At 37.8% G+C, this 17,192-nt stretch overlaps 1 protein-coding gene across 4 annotated transcripts in view; it reads left to right on the forward strand.

The window, feature by feature from the left end:
* LOC111872355 (baculoviral IAP repeat-containing protein 6) overlaps positions 1 to 17,192 on the forward strand; it is a 98,298-nt gene that overhangs the window by 71,057 nt on the left and 10,049 nt on the right. For 3 of the 4 annotated variants that reach the window (XM_033754640.1, XM_033754641.1, XM_023866144.2), the window contains 14 exons: positions 503 to 648; positions 3,640 to 3,819; positions 3,931 to 4,175; positions 4,812 to 4,976; positions 5,658 to 5,844; positions 6,120 to 6,268; positions 7,399 to 7,632; positions 9,609 to 9,848; positions 10,862 to 11,077; positions 12,219 to 12,445; positions 13,377 to 13,593; positions 14,376 to 14,614; positions 15,032 to 15,238; positions 16,746 to 16,935. In XM_033754640.1, the coding sequence (XP_033610531.1) occupies positions 503 to 648; positions 3,640 to 3,819; positions 3,931 to 4,175; positions 4,812 to 4,976; positions 5,658 to 5,844; positions 6,120 to 6,268; positions 7,399 to 7,632; positions 9,609 to 9,848; positions 10,862 to 11,077; positions 12,219 to 12,445; positions 13,377 to 13,593; positions 14,376 to 14,614; positions 15,032 to 15,238; positions 16,746 to 16,935 (2,842 nt within the window). The remainder of the gene's footprint in view (positions 1 to 502; positions 649 to 3,639; positions 3,820 to 3,930; positions 4,176 to 4,811; positions 4,977 to 5,657; positions 5,845 to 6,119; positions 6,269 to 7,398; positions 7,633 to 9,608; positions 9,849 to 10,861; positions 11,078 to 12,218; positions 12,446 to 13,376; positions 13,594 to 14,375; positions 14,615 to 15,031; positions 15,239 to 16,745; positions 16,936 to 17,192) is intronic. The other variant, XM_023866145.2, reaches the window with a different exon arrangement.

Raw genomic sequence — 17,192 nt, forward strand, 5'->3', positions numbered from 1 at the left:
ATCATGGATACAGTAAGACTCAGCTGTCGTTAACATACGAGGACAAAATATCCAATTTATTAAGCTGTTTCATAGAATTATTGATATGCACCACTACATAAAATATGTACTAAATCGTAATGATGTAGGAGAGAAGTGTGCCCTGTAAAACATCCATGCCTTTTTTCCAGCTGCATCCCAACATGTTGCTGCAAAAGTCTGGATTAGATTAATCTCCATGGTATTTCATTAAGGGGAAGGGGGAAAAAAAAAGAAATGGTCTGCTTTCTATAGTAATGAAGTGAATGTGAAGACAGTACTTTTCATTTATTCAGTATGACTTTTCTCATATCTCATATGAGTTATCATTCACAGTTATTCTGCAGTATACCATTTAGTGCTAAGCAATTATACATTTTTTACATTTGAATATTCTTGTTTTATGAGGCCCATATCCAAATTTGAAACTGCACTGTTATTCATGCTGATAATCAAAATGGATGTGTGTTTCATTAATGTACAGAACAAGCAGCGTGTACATACTGAGAGTGGTGAAATTTGGTCCCCATCATCAGCCTATGTACACAGTGCAGCAGCCATCTTATGGACAGGACATGAATCTGGAGTCAATTATGATCTTCCAGGGATGGTTACATCAGATTTGTTTAAGTAAGTACAGTAATATGGTAGCAGGTAGAGGCCAGCTTATAAAATGTAACTTTTATTTTGCTTATCTGTTTACAGTTGCAAAGATTTCATAGTAGTAATGTGTTCTGAAATTTGGGTAGCAGTAACTAGTTTAAGGGATGGATAGTTTGCTTGCCTGCATATGAGGTACATTTCATACAGTAGTACAGTCACCATTGACCTCAAGTCCAATTTATTTAATTAGCTGAAGTCATCTAAGCTACTGGATTAATTCCCAATAACTTATATATAAAGTTCACAGTTATAATGTATTACACAGTAGAATTAGTAAAGCTGTTCTAATGCATTGATCTTTCCAAACTCATCTGATATTAATTTCTAATGCTTTTAAGTTATCTAAATCACTTTAGGAATTTGGATTGCTTAAAGCTCACACACTTGCTTTGAAAACATGTTCATTTGTAGCTGGTCCTCTAAGGCATGATGCGCTGACTGGTGTGCATAGCCTCCATAATGTCATGCATCATGTTCATTGTTCCTCTCTTAATGAGAGAAAGAATTCATGTTGGTATGTTTCCTGGACTTTGGGATTTTTTTATTCATTTTTAACCTATTTTTCTTATTCTGAAAAAGACAAAAGTAGGCTTATGGGATCATCAGTATATCAGTGTCCCCCCCCATCAACTTTTGAATGTCTGAACCAATCTTTCTGAAACGTTGCATGTATGAGTATATCATGGTACCTGAGCCCATGTCAGCAGTGTGCTGCATAAATCCCTACCATCAATCTGTGTGTTTGTATATGTATCTCTCCCACATACTTGCTAGGCAGTGGCTTGGTAGACACATTCCCTTGGCAACGAATACTCGCAACAGTAGAAGAATTGTTGGAGGCATCGTTTTTTATATAGTCTGTGTCATATCTAGGGCCCGGATTATTTGAAAATGCATATGCACATATTCAAATGCATATTTTGAGGGTTTTTGGTTGTTATTGCATATTCTAAACGTAAGAACATATTTCTGCATATATGTTTGAAATTAAGGATAACTGAGGATGAGACAACAGGTTTGTGTGGCCAATGCATAGCAGATTTTGTAATTGGTAAGCTACATCCAGATGAACCCGGCAAACCTCATCTTCTTGCTTGTAAAGTACTAGAGAAAACCAACTATAGCACAATAGCAAGTTTTGTAAATGAGTCTCTGCGACTACTATGGCCATCTGAAATTGAGAATAATTGTTGTAAGGTGCTTGTGTTACCAACAGATGGCGCTTCCTACCTGTATATGTTGAAAGCAGCAAAGGCCTTACAAGTAATATTAGAGTCAATTTTACCGACCACACACCATATATGTATTACACTACATATTTTGACCTCTTGAGGTCGAAACATGTAGTGTAATAATAATAAAAATATGTTGTGTGGTCGGTAAAATTGACTCTAATATTGATTAAATACACAACAGGATGCAAGAAACAATTAAAGCCTTACAAGTATTTTATCCAAATATTATACACGTAACCTGTTTAGCGCAAGGATTACACCATATTGCAGAAAAATATGTGCACAGTTTCCAGGTGTTAACGATTTAATTGCAAGTGGAAAAAAGAAACTGTTTCTGGAAGCACTAGCTCGTGTCCAGTTCTACAAAGATCGCCTACCTCAGGTTCCTCTGCCACCTGAACCTGTCCTAACTAGGTGGGGGACATGGATATCCGCAGTTTCATTTTATCAGGAGAATTTCAATCAAGTAAAAGAAGTGGTTACAAAACTTGAAGATGAGAATGCATGTGTCCGTGAAGTAAAAGTGGTGTTTGGAAGTGATACTGTTTATCAAGATTTGAATTTTATTCATGCACATATATATACAATTTCAAAAGCCATCGAGAGCTTAGAATCTTGTGGTGCGCTCCTTCACGACTCACTTGAACTCTTTCAGAAAGCAACTTGTTCACTGAATTTCGTACTAGCCGAAATTGGAGACAAGATTAAATGCAAGTTAGAAATGGTGTTGAATTTGAACCAAGGACTATAAAAGATTCAGTCAGTCAGTCAGTACTAGAGTGTAATTAGGGTATGTTTGCCAGATAAATGTTCTGAACCTTCGGCACCAGTGTATAAATAATGTCCAATGACGTCAGTTGATGTAGAAGTATCATTCTCAGCCTATAAACTCATTTTGACAGACAATAGACACAGTTTGTCTCCAGAAAACACTGAAAGACTTCTAGTTGCCTACTGTGATGCTACTTTCTGCAGTGAATGATACATGTAAATAGGTGAGTTGTTTTNTCGTACTAGCCGAAATTGGAGACAAGATTAAATGCAAGTTAGAAATGGTGTTGAATTTGAACCAAGGACTATAAAAGATTCAGTCAGTCAGTCAGTACTAGAGTGTAATTAGGGTATGTTTGCCAGATAAATGTTCTGAACCTTCGGCACCAGTGTATAAATAATGTCCAATGACGTCAGTTGATGTAGAAGTATCATTCTCAGCCTATAAACTCATTTTGACAGACAATAGACACAGTTTGTCTCCAGAAAACACTGAAAGACTTCTAGTTGCCTACTGTGATGCTACTTTCTGCAGTGAATGATACATGTAAATAGGTGAGTTGTTTTTAGCGCATAAAGATCCGGGCCCTAGTCATATCAGAGGAGAGTGTTGGTCTGACTATACCCCTATTGTTGCTAGGCACTTGCTCAATAACTCAGAAACTGTTGAGAGTTACGTAAGTTAGAAAAACCATCATTTCAGTCTCTTTTTCCAAATCATGTATGTTGTGCAATTTACAAATTAAAAGAAAAGGATATTCCATTATGTAAAATATATAGCATCAGTTACTAAACAATAAAATTGTCTCATTCATATAATATTGAGGTTCAAATAAGTCTGATGTCTCATTTGTGTGAATTGTCATGTGAAGTGTCTATACCACATTACATGATATTTCTTGCAGTGAAGAATGGTACCCATAAAATGTTTTTTTTTTTTTTTATATTCCAGCATTCTTTACAAGTGGACGTTAATTCTCCCAGCTCACTCAGCACTAAAGAAATCTATCGACACATTATTGTGTTCAATGTGTTACATTAAGCCAGCTCTCTTTCCAGCAATGCTTCAACGTATGGGGGTGTTGGTACCCAACTTGGCAACACATCACAGTGCTTCCATCTCTGATGATAGGTAAATAAATTAATTTTCAAATTTATGCAGTTTCATGTACAATCCTGTTGACACTATGGATGCCATTACTTTGACTTTCATGTTGATATGTTCTGTATGTTTTATGTCTAGGAAAGATCATGAATTAGATGAATTATATGCTTCTATCTCTGATGACTCGAAAGAGCAGGTTATAGAGAATGAACAATGTACTGATAGTGGAGAATGGTATAATCATCTGATGATACAGGACCTTCATAAAATGAGGCTAAGCGAATGTCAGCTGATGACAATAGCAATGGCTTGTCAGTCTCCACCAGCAATTTACCAGTTGTTGGATTCAGGATTACCAACTCTGTTGACATGTGGTGTCCTAGGTCAGTATTGCTGTTACTTCTTTATTTCCTCTATGCATAGAATTCATTGTCTGTTTTTCTTGGTAATTACCAGTCGGGTGTGCAAAGCAGGGATAACGTGTGTGGTCCAAGTACAGTAGCCTTATACGGTACAAATGAGTGACCTAGGTGACTGTTTGAAGAATGCCATCTTCTAGGATGTGGCGCCATGTAGATAATGTGTTAACTGACGCTTCGGAGGAATATATTGCCTCCATCTTCAGGGTATAAAAATCGGTGAGCGAGGAACCAGTGTGAGCAGGTGGCTGCAGGTGAAGATGGAGGTGATATGTTCCTCCAGAATGTCAGTATACACAATATCTACACGGTGCCACATCCCAGAAGGTGGCATTCTTCATAGTTACCGCTACGTGAACCTCAAATATTATAAGATGACATGTTCTTCCCCCTCTCCTCGCACTGTACAGCTGATGTAAGGAGTGCACATTCCCTTCAGTCCTTTAGACTTCTTATCAATACTGAAAAATTCAGTACAGCTTTTTATCCAGTCGTTCCCATTCAGCTGTATAGAGAGGTTAGTTATAATACAGGAAGTTAACTGTTACAGTGCACAGTTTATGTGACAACGTAATTAATTTTCTTTATTATTTTAACCAGAATTTTGCAATCAGGAGCAATGCCTAGGACAGAATAACCACAAGTACACTGACAAGAGCCAGAATTTGTCTTCAGGAAAGAGGCAGATGAACCAGTCACGAATGACAGATGCAGATAAAGCAAGTGGAAGGGAAGGAAGAAATCATCTGCTTACAAGCTCACAAGGTCAGTGATCTGTTATATTAAAAGAGATTATGCTCAAATGAATCAACATAGCAACCTGGATTTTGGTAACTTATTGTTTAAGAGTCTTAAATAGTTCTGGGTGAATAACTGGAATACCAGACTTAAAAATGGTTAAATACTGAATGAAACTGTGTAGTGGGGAGCCATAACCCCTGCTGTGTGCTACCTTGTCCTAGATTGGATGATCGAAATGAATTGACTTCTGTAAAAAAAGTTTCATTTTATGATTCCATTTTGGAATATTGAAAGTAGTATATGCATATATTTGTTGAGCTTACATCAAAAAAACATTCTTCATGTACAGGAAATTAAGTTGCATAATCTGTTTTAACAGATAGCAGGATGAGAATATAAATTACTTTCGAATATAGAATGTTTAGTTAATGCACTATAATAGAAGTGCTTTTTGTCTCGGTAGCACACGAACCAGTTTGTCATCACTGATTTATACTACTGCAGAAAGAAAATGCTACACTTCTTGGCTTAATGCTATCAGGCAGTATTTCAGGTGACGTTGTATTCATTGTATATGGTTTGTGTGCTGATTGAAGTAAGAAAATAGAATGCTTTTATTTAAGGTACACAGTTAAGTCTTGAATGTGACATGCAGTCCTAACATAGTGAACGTGATAGCAAAATCAGTACTTGTTTATATTCCAGGTGCTTTGCCGATGCTGAGAGTTGATACAATAGCCATGATTCTCAACTTCTTTGCTGAAGTTTGTGCTGAAGGTCATATGAGAGACTGGTTAGGCTCCCCTGAAGGTTCTGTTTTCTGGCTTCCACTTCTGAGTCTACTGTGCAATAAATCCAGCTCTGTTGACAGTGATCTTGAAGGACATAGCAGGTACAGCAGTCTCTTTTATATATATTCCACCATTACTGGAATTTTACTTAGGATATTAAGACTCATAGGAAGATGGATAGCTCATCACTTTGTTCATACTGTCAGAACATTTCACTGCTTTCTGCAGCTATCTATTGGACAAAATGGCAAGCTGTTGTTTAAAAATATAGCTCAGTGATATCAGCACTCGTTACAAGGGTGGCCATGGTCATGTGCTGCAACATATTTGTTAGCTGATGTGTTAATCAGTACTGGAATTTCTTCACCGATGCTAGGTGTGAGCTCACAAGTGAATCCTTCTCTGCTCTGGAGTCTGCTACAGTAAAGTTCTTGTCTCGATGCTGTTGGTGCCATCCTTCAAATCAACAGTTGCTCTCCAGAGTTCTCTGTGATGTTATCAGTCCGCAGAAGACAGTGCATCAGAGTAAGTCTGGATTAAGTTCATCTTTATTCATTCTGGTCCATCACACTAGATAATTATTGTGTATTGAGGCCTCAATGCACAACAAAAGAAGAAACAACTTGACAACCACACAGATCCTTAGAGAATCGTAAAAAAAGGAGGAAAACAGCAAATAACAACCCAGTCTCCCGTTTTGACAGAAGAGGCATGGAGACACAAACCTTAGCTGTTCAGGATTTTAAATATTAAGAATATTAATAATGTATTATTAACTTAAACACATTTTAACTTTAATAATTAGAACATTTTTATACAAACGTTTAAGAATATGTACTATGATTTATATAATAGTAGGCTTTTTTGAAGTCTACGAATAACTGATGTACTCTCTCATTGTTCTACCGTTTTTTCTCCAGTATCTGACAACTGCAAAAGATCTGATCAATAGTTTATCTGTTATGTTGAAACTCTCACTGGTGGTCCCCAAAAATTTCATCTATGTATGGGCTTAACATTGAGAGAAGAATATTGGTTCAAATTTAAACTAGTTTCCATAAAATTCCATTAGGAGAAAAACATTTCTCTTCCATTTGCAGTGTTAAAATGAATGTGAAATCAGTAGCATTTATGTGTCCGTTATGTCTTTTCTCTTATTCCATATGATTCCTCATTCTGGTTTTCCTACTATGCATATCTTCTTTAGTGCTGGATTTTTTTTCTGTGGCGCTACAGCCCCAATTTTGGGCCTAGGCCTACCTCCATCAAACTCTCCGGTTCACTTCGGTTTACTAGATCTTACACATATGGTAGGACTCCTTGGGCGAGTGATCAGCTCGTCGCAAGGCTTCTACCTGTAGACGAACACAGAAAAACGCACACAAACATCCATGCCCTGAGTGGGATTCGAACCCACGATCCCGGCTTCGGAGCGAGCGAAGACAGTGCATGCCTTAGACCGCTCGGCTACCGTGACTGGCTCTTTAGTGCTGGATAGTATGTGTAATGTGTAATATATAATTGTTAATATTAAACATTGGTAAATGTATGTATTGATTTTGTCTTGTTTATCCATACCAGTTTAAAGTCATATTGAGTTTGATGTGTTTTAACTCTCAGCTGTTACTATATTGTTCATCATTTTATAATTTCAGATGTAACATTTCTTCACGGCATTTCTGGCTTTACACGTCGCCTTGTGCTACAGCTCCTTCTTGAGAATGAGAAGCTATTTGTGTTTGTGAAGGCCAATTTTCCACTCCAGAGGAACAATCTGGCTGTAACAAGTAATGCCCCCTACCAGCCTCGTTATGGTGTTGGTCACCAGCATCAGCTTCTCTACTTAAGTACACACACAACTTGTGCTGACATACTAAAACTTGTGTCAGGTTAGTCATATCTTATTCTTCATGGTCTACAGCAGTTCTTAATAAGTTTCAGGCACATTATCATACACATAAAGTTTGTTATGGTATCTGGTAAAGTAAAGTAAGTGAAGTAAAGGTATCCCCGTAACAGGCCGTGAAGGCCCACAGGGTTGTGAGACGTTGAGGGTCCCACATTATCTAGACAATCGGCTCAAAGATGGCGGTAAAGTTATGGTATCTGGTATGAGTTTTTATGTAATTCTTTTAAAATATGTGACTTACAGTTCTGAGTCCGTACTCCAAGACACAGTTATATCCAATGACAGAACCTGAAGCCTTGCTGTCAATACTACGTCACCAGTCAGTAGTAAATTGTTAAATGTTATGGTAGATATAACTAGTGATTTTATATCAACTGCATTTTAATACAGTATGTCTTATAGAGATGCTACCTTAATTAAGGACTGTTTGGTGCTTGTTGAGTAGCGTAGTTGGTTGAGGCACTATGCTACATGCCAGAAGGTTGTGGGTTCAAGTCCCAATAGGATCGCTGGATTTTTTTCAAATGACCTACTACTTCCAACTGCACTATGGCCCGGGTGTCGACTCAGTCTCTAACAGAAATGAGTACCAGGAATATTCTTGGGGGTAAAGGGCGGCAGGCATGTAGGGCTGACAACCTTGCCGCCATCCATGAGCCGATTGTGTAGAAAATGTGGGAGCCTCAACATCTCACAACCCTATGGGCCTCCATGGCCTGTTACAGGCATACCTTTACTTTACTTTTTATTTGGCGCTTGTTGAGTAATTATATATACATGTCCATACGAAATGAAAGCACCTTGAGTTTTATAACATATCACACTGATATCACACTCAACTTGCATAGGTGATCATTCATATATGTTCTGGTATGATGTGAAATTTGTGAGGATGTATTTTAAATTTCTTTGTGGAAGAGCAGTTGGAAACTAAAGAAGAAAAATCTTGTGGAGGAAATTTAACACTGAAATAGACTGTGGTCATTGGAGTTGAATGTTAAATGTGGGAAAACTTACATTGGAAGACATAAAATGTTACTTCCACTTCATATAGTATTTCTTACATACTAGGAAGGGGCTAAGATGAGGTGGGGGGAGGGCATCTTGGCTCTCAGTTCCTGGAAGTGCCTAGGTCTGTTATTGGGACCTGACTTAAACAAAATTTGGCTGCACCATAGCTCAAGCAGTTAGTCGCTGGCTTCCCACCTTGGCGGCCCAGGTTCGATCCCGGGTCTAGTCAGGTGGCATTTGTGCTGGATAAAGTGGTGCTGGGGCGGGTTTTCTCCAAGTACTTCGGTTTCCCCTGCCAGTCTTCATTCCCCTAAATTCTCCATCATCATAATCACCTGGGGCAGGCTACAATAGGCCAATCAGTGGCTGCTGTGCTGAGTGGACCCAGTTGGACGCCACCCCCCACTAAGTGAATTAAATTTTTTTTTTTTTAATTGAACAACATTTTGTTTACTGTGTCTGAGTTCTCTTCCTCTGATTAATATATGTTCTGTTAAGGATTCCATGTTGTATGAGTGTATGAATCCAGTTTTACGTAATACAGGGCACATTGTGAAGTTCAAGATTCTACTGGCGGTGAATGTGGCGGTTACTGTCTTCTCCTACCAGAAAGCAGTTAATAATCTATAAAGGGGACTTTGTATTCTATATCCTCTCTGGTACCCTCCTCCAAATACATAGAAGTTATCACAGGAAACCAGATTATTGACTGATAGAAAGTAACATATCTAATTATTCACTAGTATGAAGAAGTTATTGCTGGGTTTACTGTGAATTACTACCCGTAAGAGACACTGTAGTTACCTTTTATTGTTATTTTCTATGTGCTTATGCTGAATTATGCTGTGCATGGACAGGAATTTTGTGTACTGTATACACACATGCAAGCATGTACATGTGTGAAGTCTGTTGTACGTTATATTTATTTGCTGTTATCTTTTCTAGCCTCAGGAAATTTGCTTCCTTTCTTGGGAGACACCAAGGTCAGCGATAATGTGGCAAGCCTTAGTGGCAACAAGGACTCACGGAAGGAGCTGTGGGAAATAGGTGTGGGGCTTGTTGATCCGCTCTCTATGGCAGCAGGAGTCACAGCTAAGGACAAACGGGTCAAGGACGCAAAAAATGCTGCTGCCAGTAGCAGCCGATCACCTTTTGCTAAGAAGTCCCGTTCAAGTGGGCTCACAGGTATGAAAATGATGGTTTTATTTCCTGATTGAGATCGCAGATGACAACAGTTTTCTGGAATATTGAAGTGCATGTTTTATTCTATTTATTTAATTACAAGAGCCGTGATAGCTGAGTCAGTATAGATACGATTGTGGGCTGGATAGCCAGGGTTTGATTGCTGGCAGGAGCAAGATTTTTCTCCTCTCCATAGCATCCCATTCAGCGGGTTTTGGGGCTCTTTCCTCAGGAGTAAAACAGCAGGAGTGTGAAGCTGACTACTCACCTCCATCTGGTGCTGCAGTCAAGAATGATGGAGCCATACCTCCACTCCTTCATATGTCATATGGTGTGATGCTTAATTAAGCACAGCAACGTCTGTTCCTTTATTTAATTACACTGTGCTGGTTGTTCAGGTATGTGGTGTTGAATGTTAGGATGATTAGTGAAATATGAGTGGGTAGGAATGTGAAGGAATTGGTTATATTATCCTGGCATTTAGATGAGAAACAGAAATGCCAACCATAAGCATAGTTGGTTGAGGCACTGTGCTACAAGCCAGGCCACAGGTTCAGTTCACAATGAAGTTGTTGGATTTGTCAGTTGATCCAATCCTTCCAGCTGCACTATGGCCCAGGGATTGGCTCAGCCTCGAACAGAAATGAGTACCAGGAATCTTCCTGGGGGCAAAGAGCATCCAGCACATGAGTCTGACAACCTGACCTCCATCTGTGAGCTTACTGTCTACTGGTCTGTTACAGGGATAGCTTTAAGGTTTTTTAACCCCCTATCACCCATACATGCACAGTGAGGATAGCTGGTCCCCAGTCTGAGATTTGAACCTAGGATGTACCAAGTACATACATACTAATGATGTGGCTGTGACATTGAGTTTGTAGTGTTAATTCTAAAATGGTACAGTGCAGATGGCTGGCTGGCATTGAATGTATAACTACCCAGTTGTTGCAGCGTTTGCACAATCACAAAAAATATGCTATAGTTTAATGTTTGTTTCATGTCTTTCTTGTTTGCAGATTCAGCCTCACCCACAGCACCATTTGTGTCAGGGTTCTCAGTGCCTCAGCAGACATTGCAGCACCCTATGTGTCCTGGTGTGTCATTGCCTGGCCAGATGACACTGTCACAACTTCTTACATTTGCACAAGAACAAGGAGTATCCCTGAGCACTCCTTGTATTGCCCTCACACTCACACAGCATACCAAAACTTCATCAAATAAAGACACCAAAGGTATTTAAATTAACCATTGTACACACAGACTCCTCATTCCATGAATGTTAAGTGACAGTATTTACTATAGTGAAACATGTCAAGCCATTTACATGTTTCCAGTTCCCTCCATCACCAAATACATAGTACCACTTCATTTTCTTATTCTCTTCCCTTCTTTATGCTGCTTGATTGCTATAGTACTGTTCATTAATAAATAGATTAAATACATCATGTAATTCTCCCTGCATTGGTTTGTGTGCCATTATAATTTGTTATAATGTAGTAAACACTGTCAGATTATGTTATAAATAATGTTTGTTTGCTGAATACCCCATCATGTTTCCATTCAGAGCTTTTATCAGGTGTGTTCTATTAACCAGTACTTTTAGTAAAAGCACTCAAGAGTACTGCAGGATTGTCATTTATCGTATAAACTTGTAATACCTTTAACAAAAAGAATTATGACACTGTGTAGTCATGTATTATACTGCCAGTATAAGCTTCACAGGAAATTAAATTCTTATATTTATCATGTGCATTAGATAGACATATTATATGCATTTTTGGGACACCTATATGTATAACCAGTAAAAGTTTGTATAAAATATGTGTTGTTTGTCTCTCATTAAGTTTTCTGAGGTGGCATATTAAACAGTTTAAGGGTTTGATACTGACCAGGACAGAGACAGAATGGTACTGTTTTGCTAATTACATTATGCACTGCAGGGGTAAAAGCAATCAAAACATGTTTGGATATTGAGTGAATAAACATTTTACTTTGTAATTTTATGATTTTTACAAAATTATATTAAATTCTATTAAAGTACTTATAGGTGTACCATATGTTTACGTTTCTTTTGCAGTTATATATGTAAGTTTTATATAAGCTCATATCTATAATTGTTGTCTTCATATTAACAGAAATTTGATTTTCATTTATCTGATATTCACTTAATGGATGAGTTTCAAGAATTGCTTTCTGAGTATGAGCACTTTGTGTGTTACTGTGTATGAAGTTATTTAATAGAGAACATGAGAATTAAAATGGTATCTATTTCTGTGTGTTTTAACAAGCAGATTTTGAGCCATTTGACGGGTTTCAATGCAACTTGTTATGAATATTATGCTATTTATCACAGAAAATGTGTTTGTCTTACAGATGACACATCAAAGAGTGAATGTAACCAGTTGCTCTCATACCCTGGCTTACCAACACCTCTGCAGGTGTTCACTCAGCAGGGGGGTTTGGCTCTCTTGGCACAGCATCTGCCTCTTGTGTACCCTGAAACACTCCGTTACATTACTCCAGATAAAGTGTCCACTCCTGATGCTCTTGATGCAGAGTGGGTCAAAGTGGATGCCAATGATGACATCTATGAGGTTAACGTATGTTTTATAATTGTTTCTAAGTGTAGAAACAGTGTATACCTCTGGAAGTTGCAACCAGAATCTCATATTTAGGGAAAAGTTATACACATCCTTTCCTCTCAGATATACTTCTCGAGATTTTACCATTTTCATGAATTCTCAGTTTCCTGCTCCATAGCTGTCGAATGTTTTCATCCCCCTCCTTCAGATTCTCCCCCCAAATTGATAAACAAATTCCATCTAATAATATATTTTTGTTCTTCCCCTGCGAATTAGAAGGAAACTGTATATAGGATGATGACTACCTGTGCTGAGCAAGATAGAGCTACTTAATTGCATTGTTGCCTTGCATCTTATATTAAGAATTACTTGTATTGCATGTTTTTATTCCTTTACACATTTAATTTGCTTCAAAGAAACACATAAATTCATAAATAAAATTTTGTATCCTAGACAGTAAGTACTGGGAGCGCTTTCTTATAGTGATTGATACATTTTGGTGCAGGGTGAGCATGTGGCAGTCCTTTGTCATCGCACATCCAAGGCAACCCGTCAGGTTATGTGCAGGATCGTATAGTTCTTTTGAAATATCGATATTTTCTACTTCTTTCTCTAAGTCATAGTCACATTTTATTCTTTGCAGTATGAACAGGAAATATCAGTTACTCTGGAAATGAGGTGCCCAGGCAGATTATACTGCAACATGTCTTGTTGTGCTGTTTCCATGAAATTGGAAAAGGTGAAAATAAAAACATCTTGAAGCACATTCGTAATTACCCCACTGGACACAAACATATAGCCTGTCTCACTTAGCAAAGTGCATATCATGCACATTTGCACTCATAAATGCTCTCATTTCTTGTGTTAATGTGCACTAAGCCAATAGTGTTTCTGTTCTGAGCCCAGAGATCCACCTTCTGTTATTGTCACATTTATTTTCTGTTTATAGGACTTGGAAGATTCCCTTCCTGCAGGCAGTTCTTCGCCCAATGCAGGTGGGAATCGATCGAACTCATTACCACCTCCTTCAGTCCCTCCACATTCCCTTGCAGCATTTGGTTTATTCCTGCGTCTACCTGGCTATGCTGAAGTTCTACTTCGAGACAAGAAAAAGGCTCAATGTCTTCTCAGGCTGGTTTTAGGTGTCACGGATGATGGAGAAGGGGGTATGTATCAGTGGTTTGCCTGCCAGACTATGGTAAGATGATAGTTGAACACAGCAGTTAAATTTGGGGGAATAATCCATGAATTCCATAACTTTGTGGTTTTATTAGCATGCAGTAAATTCCCCATTTAGTATTTATTTACAAGACAAAAGATTTGTGAACATAAATGGGTAAAAATTTTGAACTGAGAAATGTTAAATGGGGATCCCGTTATAATGTCGCTAGTACAATAGTGTAAATTTGTGTGTGAAAATAGCTGAAGATAAAATTATAGTTATTTTCTCCATTTCATAATTATTAGGTGATAAAATGTTGCTTCTGATAAAATACAGTAGTGTTTTAGGTGATGTGCATAATATCATTTCTGTTAACTGATACAAGGAAGACAAATCACATAATTCATGGAGTAAGGGTACACATATGACAAACTGCTTAACAGATACTACTACTCTTCAGAGAAAAAATGGTGTAAGTCTGCATAATTTTGTCAGGGATATGGAATGTTATACCTCAGTAGCACAGGAGAATCTGATTACACTAGATTGCTTCTGCAGCATGGTTTTTGTCCTTCCAGGTAACATCCAAAATAATACATTTTATGCCCCCAGTCTTTTTATTTTATCTAATCAACCTCCTCTCATTTAATACTAATGGGTGTAACTTGACATAGAGCTTATTGACTGAAGTTTGTTGAAGTTGAACTTCCACTGTAATACTTAATACAGCCTGGTTAGATGATGTAGAATAGATTAAGATTAATTCTGAGCGTATTTTATCCCTAGGAGATATTTTTAGCTCTCCAGTTGCTGGTTCTCTACATACATTACCATTCCAAGTCTTGCGTCAACTTTTTGACTCCACACCCCTGACAACTGATGATGGAGTTTTGTTGCGGCGTACTACCATTGATATTGGTGCTATACATCTGCTGTTGGGTTGTCTCTCTGTACTTACTCATCAATCACAAGGTGTAAATCTCCCTGGAGTTCAGCATGTAAATCTCCCTGGAGTTCAGCAGGAGGTAGGTTTGAATTAACCGAACTGATAAGTAAGAAGTAATTGGATTAATGAAGTGGCTCTTGGGTTTTAATACCCATGGAATTATACTGTAAAATATCAAAAGATTGCTGTGTCGCTGAAACAGAGTAATATGTTCACATTTCTTCAGATTGAAACACACATGGTAGGAATTTGTGTATAATGTAAAGTCTGATGACTATGAATATAAATAAAACAGAATGAAGAATGCTAACTACTGGGATATACTACCAGTGTCTCAGAGGAACTTACTCTCCCTTCTTCCCTGAAAATGGAGGCAATTACTTCAGAACACATATGGATGTTTACCAGACTACATATAACATCCTAGAAGACAATTTCTTCAGTCACAGCCATCAGAACCTCAAGTCTCACAGTATAGTATGAATTTCACTTTCAGCTGGTCATTGCTGCCACAAAAGCCACTGCTGTCTCAAAGGCCGCTGCTATTTTACAAGACAGCCTAGGAAACTCTGATGACAAGTCACATTTATACTGGGCTAAAGGAACTGGTTTTGGCACTGGTAGTACTACACAGTCATGGAATGTGGAACAAGCATTGTTACGCCAGCGTAGTGAAGAAGAACATGTCACTGTGCTGCTGCAGGTAAACCTTCATGTTTGTCTTTTGTGCTAACAAACTTAAAAATTTGGCATGTCTGCAAGTCGTTTGCAGGTCATGCAATTAGAAATTTATGCATGTAATATACTGCTTAAAGTGAAAATTTAAATAGTTAGTCTGCAGTTTCTTGAAGATTCTTTCTGGCATAGTGAGAGAAATTGTCTTTCTGAATTCCTTGTTCATACTCAGTTCTCAAGCTGTCTTTTTGAGCAGTCATATGATAATTTTTCACAATTTAAGTTACTTTTCTGTCTGAATTAGATTTTGCAGTTGTTGTGAGGCTGATTATTTCATAAATTGTACCAGCTATCTTTCTGTCGCTTAGATCACCCAGAACTTTTATTCTTTTATTGTTTCCTTTTCTTCAGCTTGCTATAACATTTTATAAACATCAGTGGGATTGTAAGTTTTGAGGTTTTCACGGCGATGACTATGAAGAAAGTCGTCTTCTGGGTTTAGGCGCCGTGTATTCTTCGTTTTGGCCAAAACGAAGAATACACGGCGCCTAAACCCAGAAGACGACTTTCTTCATAGTCATCGCCGTGAAAACCTCAAAACTTACAATCCCACTGATGTTTATAAAATGTTATAGCAAGCTGATGAAAAGGAAACAATAAAAGAATAAAAGTTCTGGGTGATCTAAGCGACAGAAAGATAGCTGGTACAATTTATGAAATAATCAGCCTCACAACAACTGCAAAATCTAATTCAGACAGAAAAGTANTCAGACCTTGTTTACAATCTTTTCCACCAAGTTAAACTTATGTAGTTACATGGGTCACATTTGCTTAGCTCTTGCGTTGCATGCATGAGGGAAGTGTATACCATTTGTTTTATTCGTTGTGGAATATTCTCTCTTATTCTGAAAGGAAAATGTAAAAGTGCATGTATTTGAAAACAGTGCTCAAGAAAAGAATGTTGTATTGAGAAACCTGTGCTTAATGCAACTGACCAATTATTGTTAGGGTAGTCCATGTAGCAGGAGATAAGAAATGCCTGTGGGATTGTGGTGGGGAGAATTAACCTGTTGAAAGACTGAGGAGATAAAGAGGATACCAATGAAATACCATATTTACGCATGTATAGGCCGCAGCACAATTTTCAGACAGAAATTATAGAAAAAATAATTTTCTTGGAATATTATTTCAGGAGTAGAATTTATTCCGAAATTTGGCAACGTTTAATTTTTTTAAAATGAAGTGTGATTTCGAATATTTCGAATATAAGCCGCACCCCAGTTTTCCTCTTGAATTTTTGGCAAAAAATGTGCGGCCTATACATACGTAAATACGGTAAATCTTAGAGAAATAAGATGCAAGAAAGTGAAATGGCATTGAAGCACTTGGGAACAAGTTCAGTAGCAGGTTTTAGCTTTTACAGTTATACCTTTGGGTTTCATTACCAGAGAATTAGTTGAAACTGTGAATACTCTGTATGATGAAATACTGTTCGTCAGCTGAAACGTCACGGCATATGGCTTGTTCATTAATAGGTGCTGTCAAGTTACATTAATCCGGGTGGGGCAGTTCCTCCAAACTTCTTTGCTGAAGAGGATGAAGATGAGAGCGAAAGCGAAAGTGAAAGCGGCCCAGAACAACCACAGTTACCCATGTTATTCCATGACCTCTTGCAACAATCCTCTCTGTTGCCGGCTTTGTCTTCATACCTTCGAAATGATTCTGGTAAGTTTAGAGCACAAACTGAAGTCTTTGAGACATGACCCTTCATATCACATAGGCATATGCTTTCAGCATATTTGCTTTGTGTTTGTATGCGTATGCACTCCATAAAATTTATATGATACAGAAGTAAAAGGTTTCTTTAGCTGGGAATACTTGCTAGTATGTGTGTGTAGAATTTTATTCTTGGAATGATAAATATAGAAAGAATCATTTATGAAGAAATATTGAGAATATTGTTCATGATATCTGGAATGTTT

Source organism: Cryptotermes secundus, unplaced genomic scaffold (assembly GCF_002891405.2).
Source record: "Cryptotermes secundus unplaced genomic scaffold, Csec_1.0 scaffold55, whole genome shotgun sequence".
Classification (NCBI taxonomy): domain Eukaryota; kingdom Metazoa; phylum Arthropoda; class Insecta; order Blattodea; family Kalotermitidae; genus Cryptotermes; species Cryptotermes secundus.